The 17,213-nt window shown below is 39.7% G+C and overlaps 1 protein-coding gene across 9 annotated transcripts in view; it reads left to right on the top strand.

Moving 5' to 3' along the window:
- The window catches only part of diaph2 (diaphanous-related formin 2), a 357,889-nt gene that overhangs the window by 19,443 nt on the left and 321,233 nt on the right, over positions 1-17,213 (top strand). For 7 of the 9 annotated variants that reach the window (XM_040016585.1, XM_040016582.1, XM_040016588.1 and 4 more), the window contains 2 exons: positions 4,050-4,154; positions 8,769-8,789. In XM_040016585.1, the coding sequence (XP_039872519.1) occupies positions 4,050-4,154; positions 8,769-8,789 (126 nt within the window). The remainder of the gene's footprint in view (positions 1-4,049; positions 4,155-8,768; positions 8,790-17,213) is intronic. The other 2 variants (XM_040016586.1, XM_040016591.1) reach the window with 1 other exon arrangement.

The raw sequence follows: 17,213 nt of genomic DNA, 5'->3' as shown, positions 1-17,213 counted from the left end.
TTGGCCTTATGTACTGCAGGATTGAAATCTTACAAAAAGCTTTCAGCCCATCTCTTTGAAGTGAGGAGCTGAATTACTCTGGCTTCATTGCATAGGTTGTGTGTACTATTGTGGATAATGTCTCTGAGTGTGTATGTGTGCGTGGTACGGTGCCTGCCTTTCCTTTTTTCTCATACAATGGTCTTTATTGCCAGGGCCAGAGAAATACGACCAGTGCTCCTGGTTTTCATCAGGCGAGTGCTCAGTGTTTTCTTGCCTGGGTGCTCATCCCTGTCACTCAGTTCACCTCTCAATTACTATGTTTGTGCTCACAGCGGCGTGACATTAAACCCAGGCTTCAATTTGCTCAGTGACAGATGACACAGAAGGCATGTTTGTTGGTCTGACATTTGACAGGCCTTGACACTTTGGGTTGGGAAGTATAATTACAGTAATGAAATTAAAATAAAAAAAGGGTTATTTACTTATGTACTTTTTAAGCGGGCGCTATTTACACTCATAGACAGTAAACTTTTCTGGTCAAACCTAGTAAACACAGAACTGTGGTGTGTAGTTTCTTTTCATGATAGTAGCTTCTCTTCAACATCTATCTGTTCAACACACATTCCAGTTGCTCTCTGTCTTCTTTGTCTCTACACCCATTCTGTAATTGATTGTTATTATGGTCCTACATGTTGCAGTCTTGATGTCTAGCTAGCTTCAAATAAAGGGCTGACCCATGGCATATTAGTGAGACCCCCTACTGTGCGTTAATGACTAGCAGGAAAGTGAAAATACTTTTTTCCGCTGCAAAGTGGTTACACATTGCGCCGTGTATCTCAAAGCTTAAATAGCACGTAGCCTATTACTGAAAGGTCATCAAAAGGGTTTGTCAAAATATAGGAAGAAACACTCAGTCAGTGGCCAGGAAACCCAAATGAACTCTTTCTAGAATTTTTGAAACCAACCATTAAGAGCAGGAGTATATTTGTAAAAGTACAGGGGGAAAGTTAAAATGCATGGAAAAACATTTACTTTCAGCGCTGCCTTAGGAGGGCATTGTGTTTGTATGTCTCCATGCGTTTTGTCACGGAATTTCCTAAGATGTGCACAGCTTGAATTCACAGGATCTCATCAAAATGCGTAGACATAAATCAGTTGCTGGAATTTCATGTATTTGCGTCTCACTAGAAACGCAGCTATAATGCTGTAGCCGACTTCACTAATAGCACAAAAACAACATATAAAAAGAATTGACTGTTCTGTTGAAGATTTTTACTAAACCTCGAGGTATCACGATAACCACAGTCCTTTTTTTAATGTGTAGAGTTATGACTGTACACTAGCATAGGCGTGGTGTTTTGTGAGGTCAAACGCATGAACTCATCTCCTCAATTTAGACCGTCTGCCTGATGGTGTGAATATGGCTGCTGCATATTGGCACTCTCCTCCCAAGTTGCCATTAGCAGTCGTGGCATTATTGCCCAGATGATGGTTTTACTTGGCTGCCAGCATGAAAACCTGCAAGAGCATGACATCCATACTTGATTGATTCGACTGATTTGATTTCTGTGCCAATTTGTCTCTGTTTCCGCTCTTTAGAGAATATCTTTTTCGAGCAGGGGGACGGTATTGAGGTGCGCGCAAAGACAGAGGAGCAGTGAAAGAAGAATGTGACATTGCAGTGCTGCTGTGGCTAGTTTGGGGTTTTATGTGCCTCTCTGTGAGCCTTGTCAGGATGAACACTCCTCGTAATAAGCTCCTATGTGATCCCTCAGCAGTTCCACTCTGCACCAGGACATTAAAACCAGCCCACAGGAGAATTACTGCATGTGCCCTTACACACTCATGGATCAGACTTGAGGCTAGTGGACAAAATAATTGATTTGTCACAGTTGAAGCAAAACATTTTATACTTCTACTTTTCTTAGATCCAGTTTTCCCCATAGGGTGAGCACTCCATACTGTTTTCTGCCTGAGATGCATTTGATGGCTCCCATTAATTTTCCCTTTCAATGATACAAATCCTGTAGTGCCCTGGTTTTGCTCTGTTTTAGGCTTACCACACCACAGGATTTTGGAATTTTAGGGCCATCTTGTATTATTTTATATATATTTTAGAAACTAAACACAGCAGTGAGTGTCTAACGGTTCGCATTGTGCTCAAGATTTTCATATTAGGGCGCTTACGTCCACATTATATGATCCATGCAGTAATTTCTTTTACGCCTTTTTAATACAAGGGCAAACTCATTTTATAGGTCAAATCATAACCTTAAACTATGCAATAATTTGATGAAAAGCTGTCGCAGTTAATGAATACCTGAAATTTACCATCCACAGACTTTAGCAGATGCTTGGTATCTTCCCTGGTGAGGTGCTGCCAGGCCTGTGGTGCAGCCATCTTCAGTTATTGCTTGTTTGGGGACTGGTCTTTAGTGAGTCAAACACCTGCTCAGTTGGATTTAGGTTACTGGCTAGTCAAGAGCTTTGCACAATACGTATGAAAACTCGTTGATTGCTTCGACTGTATTTAGGACGAAGCAATCAGCAGAAAGTCTGCTGTGTTTTTATTGCCTGGCTACTGTAAAAATACATTCTTAGTCGATTTTGCCAGACCAGTGTGAGACAAACAAGGAATCTTTGTCCCCGTAACTTCACCGTCATTTATACAAGCTCAGATCTCCTCATTTCAGTCACATCAGCAGCATAGGCATGATATCTTGAGACTCCTTTTTATGTAGCCTGTGAGGGTATAATTAATAATAGAGCATTAATCATTTTGGAGGCGAAACATGAGGGCTCATTCCTCGAGTTTGCCCCCTGACAAGCGTCCCGCAGGCCCACTGCTCCTACCCCTCCCATAATGTACTCACCCCATCACATTTTGCCTCCTTTATTGAATGCCAATTAAGCAGATAAATTAGCAGGGTTCAGAGATTAATTGAAAAACCTGCTGGTTTCCTTCAGTGAAAAAAACCTGCCAATTGTAAAAGTTTCAGCTGCACTTTCTCCCCTCCTCTATCTCCCAGAGATATTAATGATTTTTGTAGCTCAAAGGGTATTTACTAGAGGAAATATGCTTGAAGGAATTCAGGTCACCGTGCCCCTGGATGGAATTCCTGCCCATGCTTCGCTAACAAATGAAGAAAAACCTTGTGAATCAGGTTATTTGTGGTAAGACATTCAAACAGTGTTCTTACTTTCAACTCACGCCCTTCGTTTTTTTTTTTTCTAGCTGAATTTTACACTTAACTGCATGAAAGGAAATCACTGTCAGAACAGATCAACGTGTACTAAAAGACAAATGATTTTCTCTGCTTCCCAGCAGAGGGCAGCATGCCTCCACACCTTTAGGTTCACCGTTCTAAAACCTCGAGGAGGATGTTTTTTCACTCTGTTCATTCTACCCATCTCTTTGTGAGAGAGTGCTTCTGATAAACATCCCCCTCCATTCTAATCATCATGTCATTCCCTGGCTTTTAGTGCTCTGTCCAGCCTTCGCTCTATCCCTGATGTCTCTCACATGAAAGACCTCTTTTGTGATGCAGAATTAAAGTAGCATGAAGATAATACTCCCAATAACACACAGATACTGCCTATCCAGCCTATCTGATGTGATTGCATGGCCTCAATAGAAGCAGTGTGTTTGATTTTGTTCTCCTGTTCTGAGTTGGGGTGTACAGTTTTTATTGCTGCAGCCTTGCTACTTTCGTTTCAAGGACTAATTATTATTGCCATTATTTTCTGCTGCGGAGCCACGTGACTTTAATAAAGAAACAGACAGCAAACTTTTTTCAGCCATGGAAACAGGATTTTCTATTAAAGGATTTTAGTGGAAATGGAACAATAATTGTGTGTTTGTTGAAAAAGCTTCTTCTTGTTAGTGAAACCATTGTGCTGTAAATAACCTTGTGTAACAAGTTTGAGGTTGTGAAATGCAGTTGATTTGAAATGTTTTATTAAATTCAAGTTCAAACGTCAAGTATTTTTGTAAAATCTGTTTTTACTTAAAACTGTTTTGTATCACAGAGCTTCATTATTAACATTTTGCCTTTCTTGTTGTGTAGGAGGACATGAACCTGAATGAGGATCGCAAAGCGCCGCTGCGAGAAAAGGACCTGAGCACCAAACGCGAGATGGTGGTCCAGTACATCTCAGCCACGGCCAAATCTGTAAGTGAGAGAATGCATTTCAGAGTTATGTCTTTATAAGCTAAGATATATTGTACAGTTGTAACTGGTGGGCTGCAATATCACGACACTTAACACTCCTCTCTAGAATGACAACATGATGCTTTTTGCTTGCTTTGTCATCTGCTCTTGCACACGCTCACTTTTGCTGCCTTTCTTCACACCTCATGCTTGAAATCCACGCCTTTGATTGCAGTTTTGATTTATATCCCTTACTTCTCCTCCTGTTGTGCCAAAATCTTCCAGATTTAAGGCAATCCCTCACTTACTCAATCATAGGTGGATGGTCCAGTCACATGCTTGCATGAAAACGGTTGGTTGTCCAGGTGTATAATTGCATGTGAATTTTTGGTGGTGTCTTCTTGCTGCATTATTTGTTTATAAAGACGAGAGGCACTGCAATCAAATACAGGAGTGAAATAGGACAAATGTCTGACCAGTAAACCTGTGATAATTCTTTACACTGCACCATAGCATGCTTTACCGTTTAGTTTTGCATGCTATGGATGCTTAGCAGAATTATTTTGTTGGTCTGTTGACTCTCAGTTGTTTTAAAATGAGATTAGATATAAAATTAATTAAAATGATTTTGCCTGTTTTGTGTTGGAGTAATTTGGTGGAGAGGCGATGCTTAATCATTTTAAGCAATAACAGTTTTGGCAGCGATCCATGAATGTATGATAAATTCTTGTATTGTCTATTGAAGTTATGGGCAGCCTCGTGCTGTAAAATTCAGATCACTTCTGAAGAAGAAGAAGAAGAAAAAGTGATTTCTGTCCTCTTTGTTTCCTGAACCTGGTAGCTCCTTCTTGACATCATCATTTATTACCTGCCTCATTGTTATGGTAATTAACTGGCATTATTGATAATGATGATTATCCGAGATGATTGAATTCCACACAGGGCCCATTATGCTTTGTGAGCGCTGATATTTTATTCAAATGAATAACGTAATCCATGTAGTCAAAGGACAGAGGACAAAATGGGATGTCTGTCAGCACCCTGCTATCACATTTAATAGGTCTGAAGAAAGGGGATGGTTGAATGTCAGTGATGATTGTGTGCATGCTGATTCATGCAAGTGCACATGCAGTCACACTATAATACAGGACAGCTATATATCCAAACACCATTACATACCAATAATACATAAAGATAATGTGCTTCAACTTAATAGTTTGCCATTTCTTTACATATGATTGCAATAGTAATGTGACACGGCTGCCAATTCGCTGCAGTTAGCAACGTGATACACAACAATTATTCCTGTAACTACAGTATGAGAGAGACAGGAAGACTTTTATTTCACTGTTTTAGAGTATATCAGAGATTATTCCAGGAAGAAATTCTGTTATTTTAAGAGTATAAAAAAATATAAGACACAAACAAAACAAGAACAAAAAAATGGCCAAGTTGGATAATTTAGTCATCAGTAGATTTGTTCTCCTGTTTTCAATAAAGTGTATTTATACAATTAATTGCCTCGCTTTCTTTTACGTCCTGATAGATGAAAAAAGATATTTCTTAATGTTACTTTATTTAAATATTTACAAATGTATGTAACAGTAAAGTTTCCTCAAACCGCCTTGTAGCGTTCCTTTGCTGTTGGACTGTGTGATGTGGGTTGTAGTAACCCAGTCACTCATTGCTGTCTGTTTTGCCTGGTGTTACGGCGCAGCGTAGTTTGTCAGCAGTTGCCTTACAAGTGTGAAGAGGGTTTAAATTTTTGAGACCTTTTATAATTTAGACTTCAAAATCACCATCATTTTTTTCCACTCAGTCTGCACGAATGAGCCTATATGTCTGTAAATTAAAGGTTGGACATTATCGGGGGCTAATGCTGCATATGGGTGCTAATACGCATGTGAGTGGTGATCGAATGTAGGAGTGCATTTTGATGTCTGTCTGTCTGGATTCTCTGTCTTGCTGTTGTGCATTCAATGCTAATGTCATTTTGCTCATCTAGCAAAGATGTATGCTGCATTGGGAGGTTGCGGTTTTTGTTGGTGTCAAACGGCTACAAACATGCTTTGTTTGTCTTTTTTCTTTTTTTTTACTCCACACGCTATTTAATAGGTGTCTGATTTGCACTTACCTTTCATTTCAGTCATTGAAATATAAGGGGGACAACCAGGACCATTTCTTCCACACTCATATGTAGTCAAATTTGTGTGTAGACACTTTAATTCACCTCTTTCTTTCTCAACTTAATGCAGTTGCAGAGAACGTAGATTTGGAACTAGAAGTTTAAATCAGTAAATGCTAGCGGAACAAGAAATATCCCCCTTGTATTGTGTAACCCTTTTCTTGTCTGTCTCTGCAGACTTGCTCAATTGAACATGTGCCTTAGTGTTCAGGAATAGGCAGTATTCCTGGAGTTCAATAGCTTTAAGTGCTTCAGGTTTCTCTCACGGGGTGCTCCTTTCTTGTATGTACAGTATATTCACCTTTCATGCTTACTGACATACCACATCCAACTGCTGTTTGGCTCGAAAATGACATAAAATGGGAAAAGACTAATTCTTACTTTGTTTTCTCTTGTAAAATATGTCTTTCAAAGGGAAGTTAAAGCTTTTCTTCTTCTCTCTCTCCTGTGAATTGCCACCTCTCTCCTGGTCTGTTGCCAGGAAAGTTTGAGAACACTTGCCATAGTATACCAGGGTGCCTCAGCAGGGGTCTAGCAAATTACCCCCAACACAAACGGGATGTCTTTTCACAGGAGAATTCCACATTAACCCTGTTCAGTTGAATATGAGCTGTGTTTCAGTGGAATCCAACGCTGCTCTTGCACGAGTGTGTCTACTGACATCATTGTCCATCAGCTTTGCATGAACAGCTGCACTTCTTTCTCATCTTATTTTCCTGTGCTTTCTTCCCTTTACATATGTGCCAAACTAATCTAAACAATTGATACTATTAGAATTTCTCTGAGATTTAGTTTTGACTACCAGCAGTGAATATTTCAGTGTATAATTCCAGACTTGCTCTGTCTCATCCAGCAAAGGTGTTATGGCAGGGTCTTAACAGGGGGACGTTCTAGTGTAATTAACGAAGTTTTATTCAAATATTGGTTTGTTTGATGCAACCAATGTGCCACCTTCTTCTCTGAGTGGGACCCGGATTTGCTGAGGTCATTCAAGCACTTTATTGTTAGCCTGATAAGTGTTTACGTAATTATTTGGAAAAAAGAAAAAGAAGAGTAGACATAATTGTATTTGTTCTGAATAAAAAAATCTGTATACTTGCACCTATTGACTTTATACGTGTGCCTATTGACTTCTGCTAAGCATCAGAACTCAAAAGGTAGTAAAATGAGAAAACTTGTCCTTGTTTCAGAAAAAGGTGTTACATTGCACCCAAACCAAAAACTTGTTAGTGAAACTGTGCCGTTCCCCCTTAAGCTCCTCTCTGACTATTATCTGAACACACTAAAGATAGTGTCTGCTATTTTGGTCAAGCTGCTATAAAATAATATTAAAAATACGTATTTGATCTGGTTGGCATCAATATCCACGCAAAATATCTGAGCTCTGAGTTACATCAATGTGACTCATTTCAAGGAGTCTAATCTGCAGGATTCAGGTAATGCACCGTCTTAAATAGTGATATGCTGCATTCGCAGGAAAGCAAGGAAAATGTAGTTAGAGTGTGAATACAAAGTAGTATTTCTGCGATCAGGTGATGACGTGTAGAAGACGCTTTATGTGATGGAGTGATGGAGAGGGGAATCAAGCATCATATGGCCACACATCTAGAGAGTTTGTGTGTGACAGTAAATGAAACAAAAAGGTAGGTTTTGTACTTCCTCCCTCTGCATACTAGAGAGACGGGGTACCCTAGTGTGTCCTGTAACTTCCTGCAATCAAAATGCATTTCTTCAGAAGCATACGGCAGAGAAAGAAGAGCTCAACCTCAGATTAGAATGCATTTACTCTGCTGACAGACACACTCCTACTGTGAAACAAGCCCCACAGTTGCAGTAATGAAAATCACTTCCGTTACCTGCCACTATTGACAAATAACAAGGTTAAACTTCAAGAATCGTGCTGACTGCATGGGTTCAAGGTAGCTCCGCCACGCAAATTTGACACCTGAAGCCCAACGTTAATGGCAGCAGATTGATTTCAGTCCACAGAGCCTCTTTGCCCACACTAGCCACTGTTCTGTTCTGTACCACTCATTCAATCAGGCAGTCACAAGGGCAATCATATTTTATCCCCTTAATCATTTAATTAATACCTTGTGTGGAAGATGGCATGACTAAACATGACTTCCGCTTTTGTTGCCGCAACTTTTACTTCGGCGTGTTTTCATATGCCGAGCAAATATTCATATTCAAAATAATTGGTAACACTGCAGCTGCCAAACGCAGACATTATCTTCAGCATGTGACGACAGTTTTGAATGTTCTCTTGTTGGCTTTTTTCAATTGTAAGTGTTTAGTGTGTGCTTTAATTGTGTGAAGAATTTTTGTGATGTCCCATAAGTTACGCTAATGCTTCAACGTGTAATGGAGAGAATTCTCTGGCCTTACTAATGATTGTGCTGTTTGTGTCTTTTTGCACATTAACCTCCTCCGCTGATCGCTGCATGCAGATAACTGGGAGCAAAGTTGCGGTAAGTAGCCCATTATTTATTTAGCTTGTGAATCTTCGTACTTCTGTGTATCTGTCTTTATTCACTCCCTAAGCTCACAAATACACATTACGCATCATTTTATCTCGTTTTGGAAGGATGTTGAGGAGCGCATTCTGAACTGTGCAAGTGAGGGTCATTTCATTTTCTTTTCATTTTCACCTGTGATATTACTAATGGGCTTTAATTTGAAAAGGCTATAAACTGTCAACACATTTCCTGCATGCAAATTTTTAGCACTTTAAAATGAGAAATCTTGAAATTATACAGCCTGAAAGCGAGTCAGGACACCTTTTGTTGGTTTTTGCTGTTTCTCTTTGACATTGATTGCAGTGTAACTTCTATTAGCATTTCAATACTTTAATATCCACAAAGAAGGATGGCTTTTACACAAATTCTCATAATCTTCAATCTAATCTGTTTATCAAAATCATTTTAATGATAATAATAATAATGGATCGCATTTATATAGCGCTTTTCGGGACCCCTCGAAGCGCTTTACAATACCACTATTCATTCACTCTCACATTCACACACATTTTGTCTGTGAGATACAATGCACATAGAGAATATACAGTAAAGCTTCTTTGACTACCCCCCGCCACAGGGGGTAGCTCTACACGTCGCCTTGCTGTTATTTGGCGCTACATAAATAAAATTCAATTGAACATGTTTAATTTGACAGATGTTCTTCCTGACACAACCCCAAAGGGATTCTCGTTTCTTTTTGAGATCAAACTGAGGATCTTTCTTAGGTGCACATGTACCACACTTTGGATCCACATTAAAAATATACAGTATAACACTTAAAAGGACTTTGCACACACTCATAAATACTGTACACAGACACACACTGACCCACAGTGCACTGCAATATATTTCTGCCTAAAGCAGAAATATTCGACCATATTAGGATAGTGGAAAAATTTATGGTTGTTTATCAAAATTTGCTGTCAACAGCTCCCCATGTGACAGGAACACGACTGGTTCCTTACAAATGCTTATTCTTCTTCTTCATTTTACTTCAGGTAGTTTACTTGAAGTATACTATTGGAATTTCCCACGGTATTGGCAATACACATTCATTTGTTCACATTATAATATACAGATTACTTATTTTCACCTACGAAATGGCATCCCTCTTTTGTAAAGAAGAAATTATTTTGTGTGGGTTTTTTTTTAATATCTACTGGTTCATAGTTTGGCAAGTGTTGAATTGTCACTTTAAACTGTGGCTTATTACCTTTTGAGAGCTTTGTGAGGATTAGGAGGACTGTAAAGCTTAACAGAAACACACAGACAAAGTAAAGTAGCACTGTGTGACCTGGCCTCTGCTCTGCTCATGAGCTCAGACAAACCTCGCTCTGCAAGGCATTTAACAGAACCATTTGTATCGATTGAGTTTTCTCCTTCTTTGTCAAACTGTTCTTTTGTGCTTGGTTATTTCCGTTGGAAGAACTGGTTTTTCAGCTCTGCCCCTATTGACCTGGACTGAGTAGCTTTCAATCAGCGGCAATGGCCGATTTGTTCTCACTAGGCATAATATGACAAAATCATACAAGTTTGAATTGTGAGACCTAAATTAAGAAGTTCTGCAAACCATGCAGGGACCCTATCAAATGCATTGCTTCCAACTCAAGAGCATACTGATTAGGGCTGCCACGATTAGTCAACTAGTCACGATTATGTCGACTATCAAAATCGTCGACGACAAATTTAATAGTCGACGCGTCGTTTGAAGCTTTGTAAGATCCAGAAAGACGCAGGAATAAATAGTATGATTTAAGAGTGTAATAACGGACTGAAACAGAAGGTGGCAGCACTGCATGTACAAAGATGCCAGCTGCCGTTAAACCAAGAAGAAGAAGCAGTCTCCAGTATCGTAGCTGTGTCCAAATTTACGGGCTGCATCCTTCGGAGGCCGCATTTATAGGCCGATTACGTTACAGCGACGCGACGAAGGCTTTCCAGATTCGAAGATTCCTCCAAATGCGTCCTCCTTTTCCCCGAATTTGAAGGATGAGTCGGATGTATCCTTCGTGGCCCAACCTATCCCAGAATTCATAGCTCGGCTCAGCCTATTCCAGTTTCCAACAATGGCGGCAGCTACTTAGTTTTAATATTACTCTTTCTGGGTCACAAAATAAACTTTTAACATATTTTCTCGGCGAACATAGCTGTATGAACTTCAAATATCTGCTCGGTTTATCAAGACATCACATATTTTTAAAAGTGCCCCAACGTTTTCGGAGTCGTCTGTTACCCACCCGCTCGATAGCTGGAGGGTTCAAGGCTCACTGGAGCCGGCGTAAAACACCAGACTCCCTTCACTACCTGTTATATTTTAGATGGCAAGGAGCAGACGCCTGAGTTTATTAAACTCCACCGAGACAATTTGCAAAATTCATTAAAAATTTAATAAACTATCATCTTGTCTTTATTTTTAGTTAGCACATACCTTAAACACTTAAAGCTGTAAGCTAATGCTAGTTAGCGGATGCATGCTGGTGCAATAAGCTGTACGTTTTACGTCCAATGGATGATGATCTGATTTGTCGACTAATCGCAAAAATAATCGGTGACTAGTCGACTATCAAAATAATCGTGGCAGCCCTAATACTGATGCATTTGTAACCTCTGTGCCATCCCTCTACCAGTAGCCCATAGATAGGGCTAACATACAGGCAGGTATAAACTGTAATTCTTGAAAGCCCAACTGAAAGCTAGTGGGGTGCAGATGGAGAGCATTTAGCCGATGATGGCCTACAGTACAACTCCCTGCTTTGCTGGCAGATTCCCATTTTCATGCTGTCTGCGTGTGTCGGTTGGACAGAGTGCTCTCTTATGTGCTGTAAGGGAAGTGTTGGTTAGGATTGTCTGCAGGGAAAATACAACTGTAACTTCTCTGTCTAAGGCATGAAACCTCCCTGGCACTCTCCTCATGGAGAATGAGTTAGGAATACAGAGACTGTGGGAATTACCTGTAATCCACTTTGACCATTGTTAAACTGTACAACATTGCAAAGCCGCATATCCTCTCAATGTGTGGATTCCCTATTAATGCCCCTATTCTGCCCCTGTGTCATCAAGTTTGTGGTCTTTACCCTTGATGTTAAGATTCATTGTATATAACATATACATATAAGTAACTGCATGTTTTACGCAGTGCGCTGCAGTTCCCTGTACCCACTACGATGGCTTTATAGCGTCAGGCTTTGTAAAACTTGGCCTGATTTACGTCACAAGTCAAGGGCCACATTGTAACAATACATCAATGTCTACTGCAGTGTTAACGTGAAGGCCTTTGATTGTGAGAGGTTGTGTGATGCAGGCAAAAGAAAAAAAGAAACTGCAATCTCTAGACCACAGGGAGGTGATCAATATCTGTATGACTGGACAGATGACTGCTTATTTCCATGGTAACATCGTGGTCAGTTCTGAGATGTCAGGTGGTGATGGCTGGTGTGGTTGTGTGTGTTTTCAGTGTGTGGGTTGGACCAGAGATCCTAAAACGCATCAGACAACCTGAGAAAAAAGGTCAGAAGAGGCTGTATCGGCTTCACTATAGCTGATGAACTTCATAAACTGTCTTCTTTTTTCTGCTGCATTGGAATGTTGGCATTTTAATTTCAGTCTAGCTAAAGATGTCTTTAACATCAACTTTATTTTCTTGTGTGCAGAGTTGTGCGGATGTATGCAGTTATGTGATTGTGTATGCTGTAGGAGGATAGGAATACATTAGAAAAATCTCACATCCTAATGTCATGGAGTATAACTTAGTTCAACTACAAGGTCGTTTTCATTAATCTGTTCAAATGTGGCTGTATATTCAACATTTAAATGAAAAGATGTTTGTGTGTCTATCACGCACAGCATTGCAAAAGCACTAAACCTTGATATTTTCCTCATTTTTGAGATAGTTTCATTTGCAATCCACCTGAGGTATTTTATTGATGTATTTTTTAAATCGTTATTTTCTAAAGATGCATTTTTCCTCACTAATTTATTAGTTACTGTTAATAGTTAATCAATACCTTAGGTAAAAATTCACATTCAGAGCATTCAGTCAATATGCAAAATTTGGACATAACTTTTTATGATCAGCAGTCAAAACCCCTAAATTTCTTTTTTTTTTTTTAGAGAGAAAGGCAAGAGAAATGCACTTACCCTTTAGCACTGAAATGAAGGATGTTGATATACATTTCTTTTGTTTTATTGGTTGATATTATATGCATCTCAGGTGAATTACCTGTGCTCCTAATCTTCTGTGTTAGTGCCAAGGATTTTTGGACAATCTGTTAGCAAATAGTTATCGTTAGGATAGAGAATCGCAAAGCATCCAGATGGGAAACAAGGGACATAGAAAGAGAGTTGCAAGGATATGAGGCAGACATCTGGCTCCTCTTTAACTCCAATCAAGTGTTCGTTCACAGTGCCAGGAGTGCTTGTGAAGGACCCTAAAAAAAGGAAAAAGTAAAAGAAATATGGTGAGCCTGAAAGGAAATCAAGGCACCCTCCCTCCCTGCTTACCTTTTAAAACCACATACCTCAAAAGACTTTTTGTTTCAAGCAAGCTATTAAACTGGGTGCTGAGGGTTGAGCAGATTTGATGTGGCACATGTCCTTGGTTCTTTAAAAGAACAGGAATGAAAAATTAATCAATAGCGTGTGCCTCCCATGCCCTGAGCCAGTGTTCAACATAGATTCTATTTTAAATTAAGATCAAGGAAACATGCTCTGGAGGGGACCGTTTCAATAAGATGTTTCTTTGATTGGCTGAAAGCAAATTTTAGAGTTCTTCTGATTGACATAAAAAGTTGCCTGAGAGTGAGATTAGGAAATATTTATTTGACAAAATACTTTCACATAGGATATCTTTAAATATGCTTTGCTATCATTGTTAATAAATACTGAACATTTGTTGCTTTAATGACTCAAATTAGAGGAAAATTCTATTCCCAGAATCCTTCACTGGGGTGTGTTAGGGCGCTAACATGTAGACTACAGTTTGAAAACCCAATGGTTATCATTTGGGGCTCAGATGTAAATATCTGGATAACTAGTCATGCCTTACTGTTCTGTGCATAATTTCTGCATTTGACTATGGCCCACGAGTTTGAGATGATGGAGAGAAGCATTCTTTATGTAGGAAAACCCCGTCACATCTACAAAGTCAAGCTGTACTAATGCAGTTGAGGGAAACGAGCCCACACTGGAATTGAATCTCTCTGAATAACCTGGACATCAACCTGACAAATCCAGGTTCCTCCTTTCTGCTCCATTTGCAGGTCAAAGGGAACCTTTTGTCATAAACAGTTTAATAGGCATGTGCCTTTCTTCCTTTGTGAACTCATCGATTGTATCATTTGCATCTACAAACGTTCCTCTTTCCATCCTTTTGATTCAGGCTGATATCTTTTTCATTCGTCCTTAGATCTACAACCAGATCTAAAACTGTATCAGTCTCTTTTTGTGTGTTTTTGATATTTTTTTGTGTTTGAAAGCATTTTGTGTGGTGAATCCTGTGATGTTATGGTGGTGAAGTCCTCTTTTGATCATTGACAAGGAAACATGTACATCCTTTCTTGACTTGTTGTGGAGGCATAAAGGGCTCTCTTGTCATTGTTCAAATGTTTTTTTTGTCCATGAGAATTGTGCTTCTTTGTTTACCAGTTCATTTGTTATGTCGTAGCTTTGTAGCGTATCCAGGTTTGGTAGACTAACCAGCTTTTAATGTCAGATTTGTTCATTTATAAGCTCATTATTGTCTTCATCTTACTCATTATCAGTTTTTTCTTGTTTTGTAAAAACAGTCCGGTTACTATTATACCCTTGGCAGTTATTAGGCAGAACATGCTACATTTGCCACAATGTCTTACAACAGGTGGCTCGTTCATGCTGCTCTAGACATTTTAGTGGTATGGTTTGGGTCCATTCGTCCCCTCAGACAGAAGGGTCACTGCAAATCGATACAAAGCTTTTCTGAGCAATCACCTTTGTCTAATGATAAAACTTTACAATTCTGATGGGAATGGTCCTCTCCAGAATGCCTCCAGCCAATGGCGATGAGAGGTCACTGAATGGTTTGATGAGTATAAAAATTAATCACATGCTACAGCCTTTGCAGTCACCAAATCTCAACCTAAATTAACACCTGTGGGAGACAGATGGACTTTTATGTCAGAGAGTGCTTTCGAACACCAAGTAGGAGAAGATTTTTTGAGGAAAAACTCACAGAATGAGCGTCATGGCACACTGAGGCTCCTCTGGGAAGATATGAGGGTTCAACACGGTACTTTATAAATACTTTTATGGATAACTTAATAACATTGTAAATATGTAATAGCTATCACAGTTGTCATGTCATGTTGAACTTTTCCTACCAGCTAATGTTGTTTTTTTGCCGAATGACTTGTCTTCAGGCATTTATGGTTGGATTGACCTTTGCTGGCTGTGGAAGAAGCAAGGTTTTAGCTGTGACAGAGGCTGGGTTGTGTGGGAAGGATTAAGTCAACAACAGCTCCCACGGGGGATGAGAAAAAGAGGTTACTTTCCATCAGCATTTGTCCTCTTTTTATTTTTTGTGCTTGAGTTTTTATGGGTTTTTTCTGCCTTTTCTGCAAGCTTCTCTCCTTCCTTATTTCTCCCCTCACACATCTTTTCTATACAACATATGTCTTTTCAAAGGAAGAAACAATCATTCCTCTTCAATCAGAAGAGGCGAGCTGAATCTCGTTATTTTGAAGGGAACATGAAAGGCTGAAGTGGTCACAGTATGCTGATATTGAATTGAACAGTGACTATGGCAGTGCTTTATAGTCTCCCTGTATTTGTGTTGGTGTGTCCACATGAACGTGTTTCTGTGCTGGTAGTAAGAAGCACTGTTTTTCTCCATGAATTTTCAGCACACTTGCATATCACAGCGACGATTTAGATATTGCACAGGAGAGACTGGCTATTTTAGAGAAGGGCGGGGAGGAAAAAATAGGATTCTTAGTTCTGTTGATTGCATATCTGTGAATTTTATGTACTGTATGCACATCCCACACTAGTGATGGAGCTTGTGAATACGGGCTATGCTCTCAGTTGTACATCTCTCTCCCACAGCTCTGTCAAACACTCAACAGCACTGTCGGCATGCTCAGCTCGGCAGGAGGCTCCTGCAGGGCCGCATTAGGCTCCATAAACTTTATAGCATATTTTTACAACCCAGCTCTCTGTATGCATCCACCATCACATCCCATCGCATCTGCTTTAACTGTTCACACAGCTGTGAAATTCTGTGTATCCCCATGTTTTATGGTTGCTTGCTTCTCCAGTCACTCCCGATTTCTTTATTTGCTTCTTTAGCTCTTCGATACCCTCTACATCTGTGTATATTTAGTAAGTTATTTGCTTTGGTTGATGCGGTCGGCTTCTTTTTCTAGATGTGATCTCTGTGAAATGTGGGCTCTGTCTGAATATGTCAAGATTTGCATGGAGAATGCTTGCATTGGGCGATGTGAGAAAGCACTCCTGTTCATAACCTTGCCAGGCTCTCTTTTTGTGCATTTGTAGTCATTCCAAATGCAGACTTCACACTCACTTGCATTCCAATGTAAGAAGTGCATTGACCCCGCTGATCTGTAATATCTCTGTTTTGTACCTTGGTAGTTGAAGGACAGGTAGGAAGAAAAGGTAGCTGTTGACAAATTGACAAAGTTGTTGCAGATGTTGGGTTTGGTGAGAGTCACATTGACGGCCTTTTTCATAATCCCTCACTATTCTTGCAGTAAGCCCACCAGGACCTGTGGGAGTGCCCTACTGCTCAGTCAACTAGTCCACTCAGCACAACAGCGTGCTAACAAGGTATAGTCTCTGCCTATCAGCCGCAATGCTTTCATAGCGCTGTCATACTTGGACGCACAAGAGTAAAGCCATATAATCGCCTCATCAACAGCCAGGTTTCCCCTGATTCCCTAGACAGCTCTCTGCCGTAATGATTGGTGACATGATCAAGGCCAGATCACTTGCTGTGTTATTGTCTGGCTTGCAGTTTCTTTTTGAAGGGTGCTCTGGAGAGATGGGTCATAGTTTTAAACTGGAAACCTTCAAGCTATATCACTTTTTCGCTGTTTATTGGCATCATGTGGCTAGTTGGCTTGCCGCTCACTAGTTAGTAAATGGATGGAAGAATAAATGAATGAACAAATGAGAATACATTAACTAGTAATTAGGACTGTGCAATTAATCCCATTACATTTTTTTTTTTTTTGCTTCAAACAATTATGAAAATAAGATAATCGAGATAAAACAATAATTGCGCTCCATTCTCTTTTGCCACAAAGCTCCTGTTTTGTGTTAAATACAGAGCATTCTGGTCTTTAAATGAAGAAAAAAGCTAAAATCTATTCAGTTATTAACCTT

The sequence above is a fragment of the Simochromis diagramma genome, unplaced genomic scaffold (assembly GCF_900408965.1).
Source record: "Simochromis diagramma unplaced genomic scaffold, fSimDia1.1 OVJJ01000685.1, whole genome shotgun sequence".
Taxonomy (NCBI): Eukaryota; Metazoa; Chordata; class Actinopteri; order Cichliformes; family Cichlidae; genus Simochromis; species Simochromis diagramma.
This window is presented reverse-complemented; position numbering and strand designations above follow the sequence as displayed.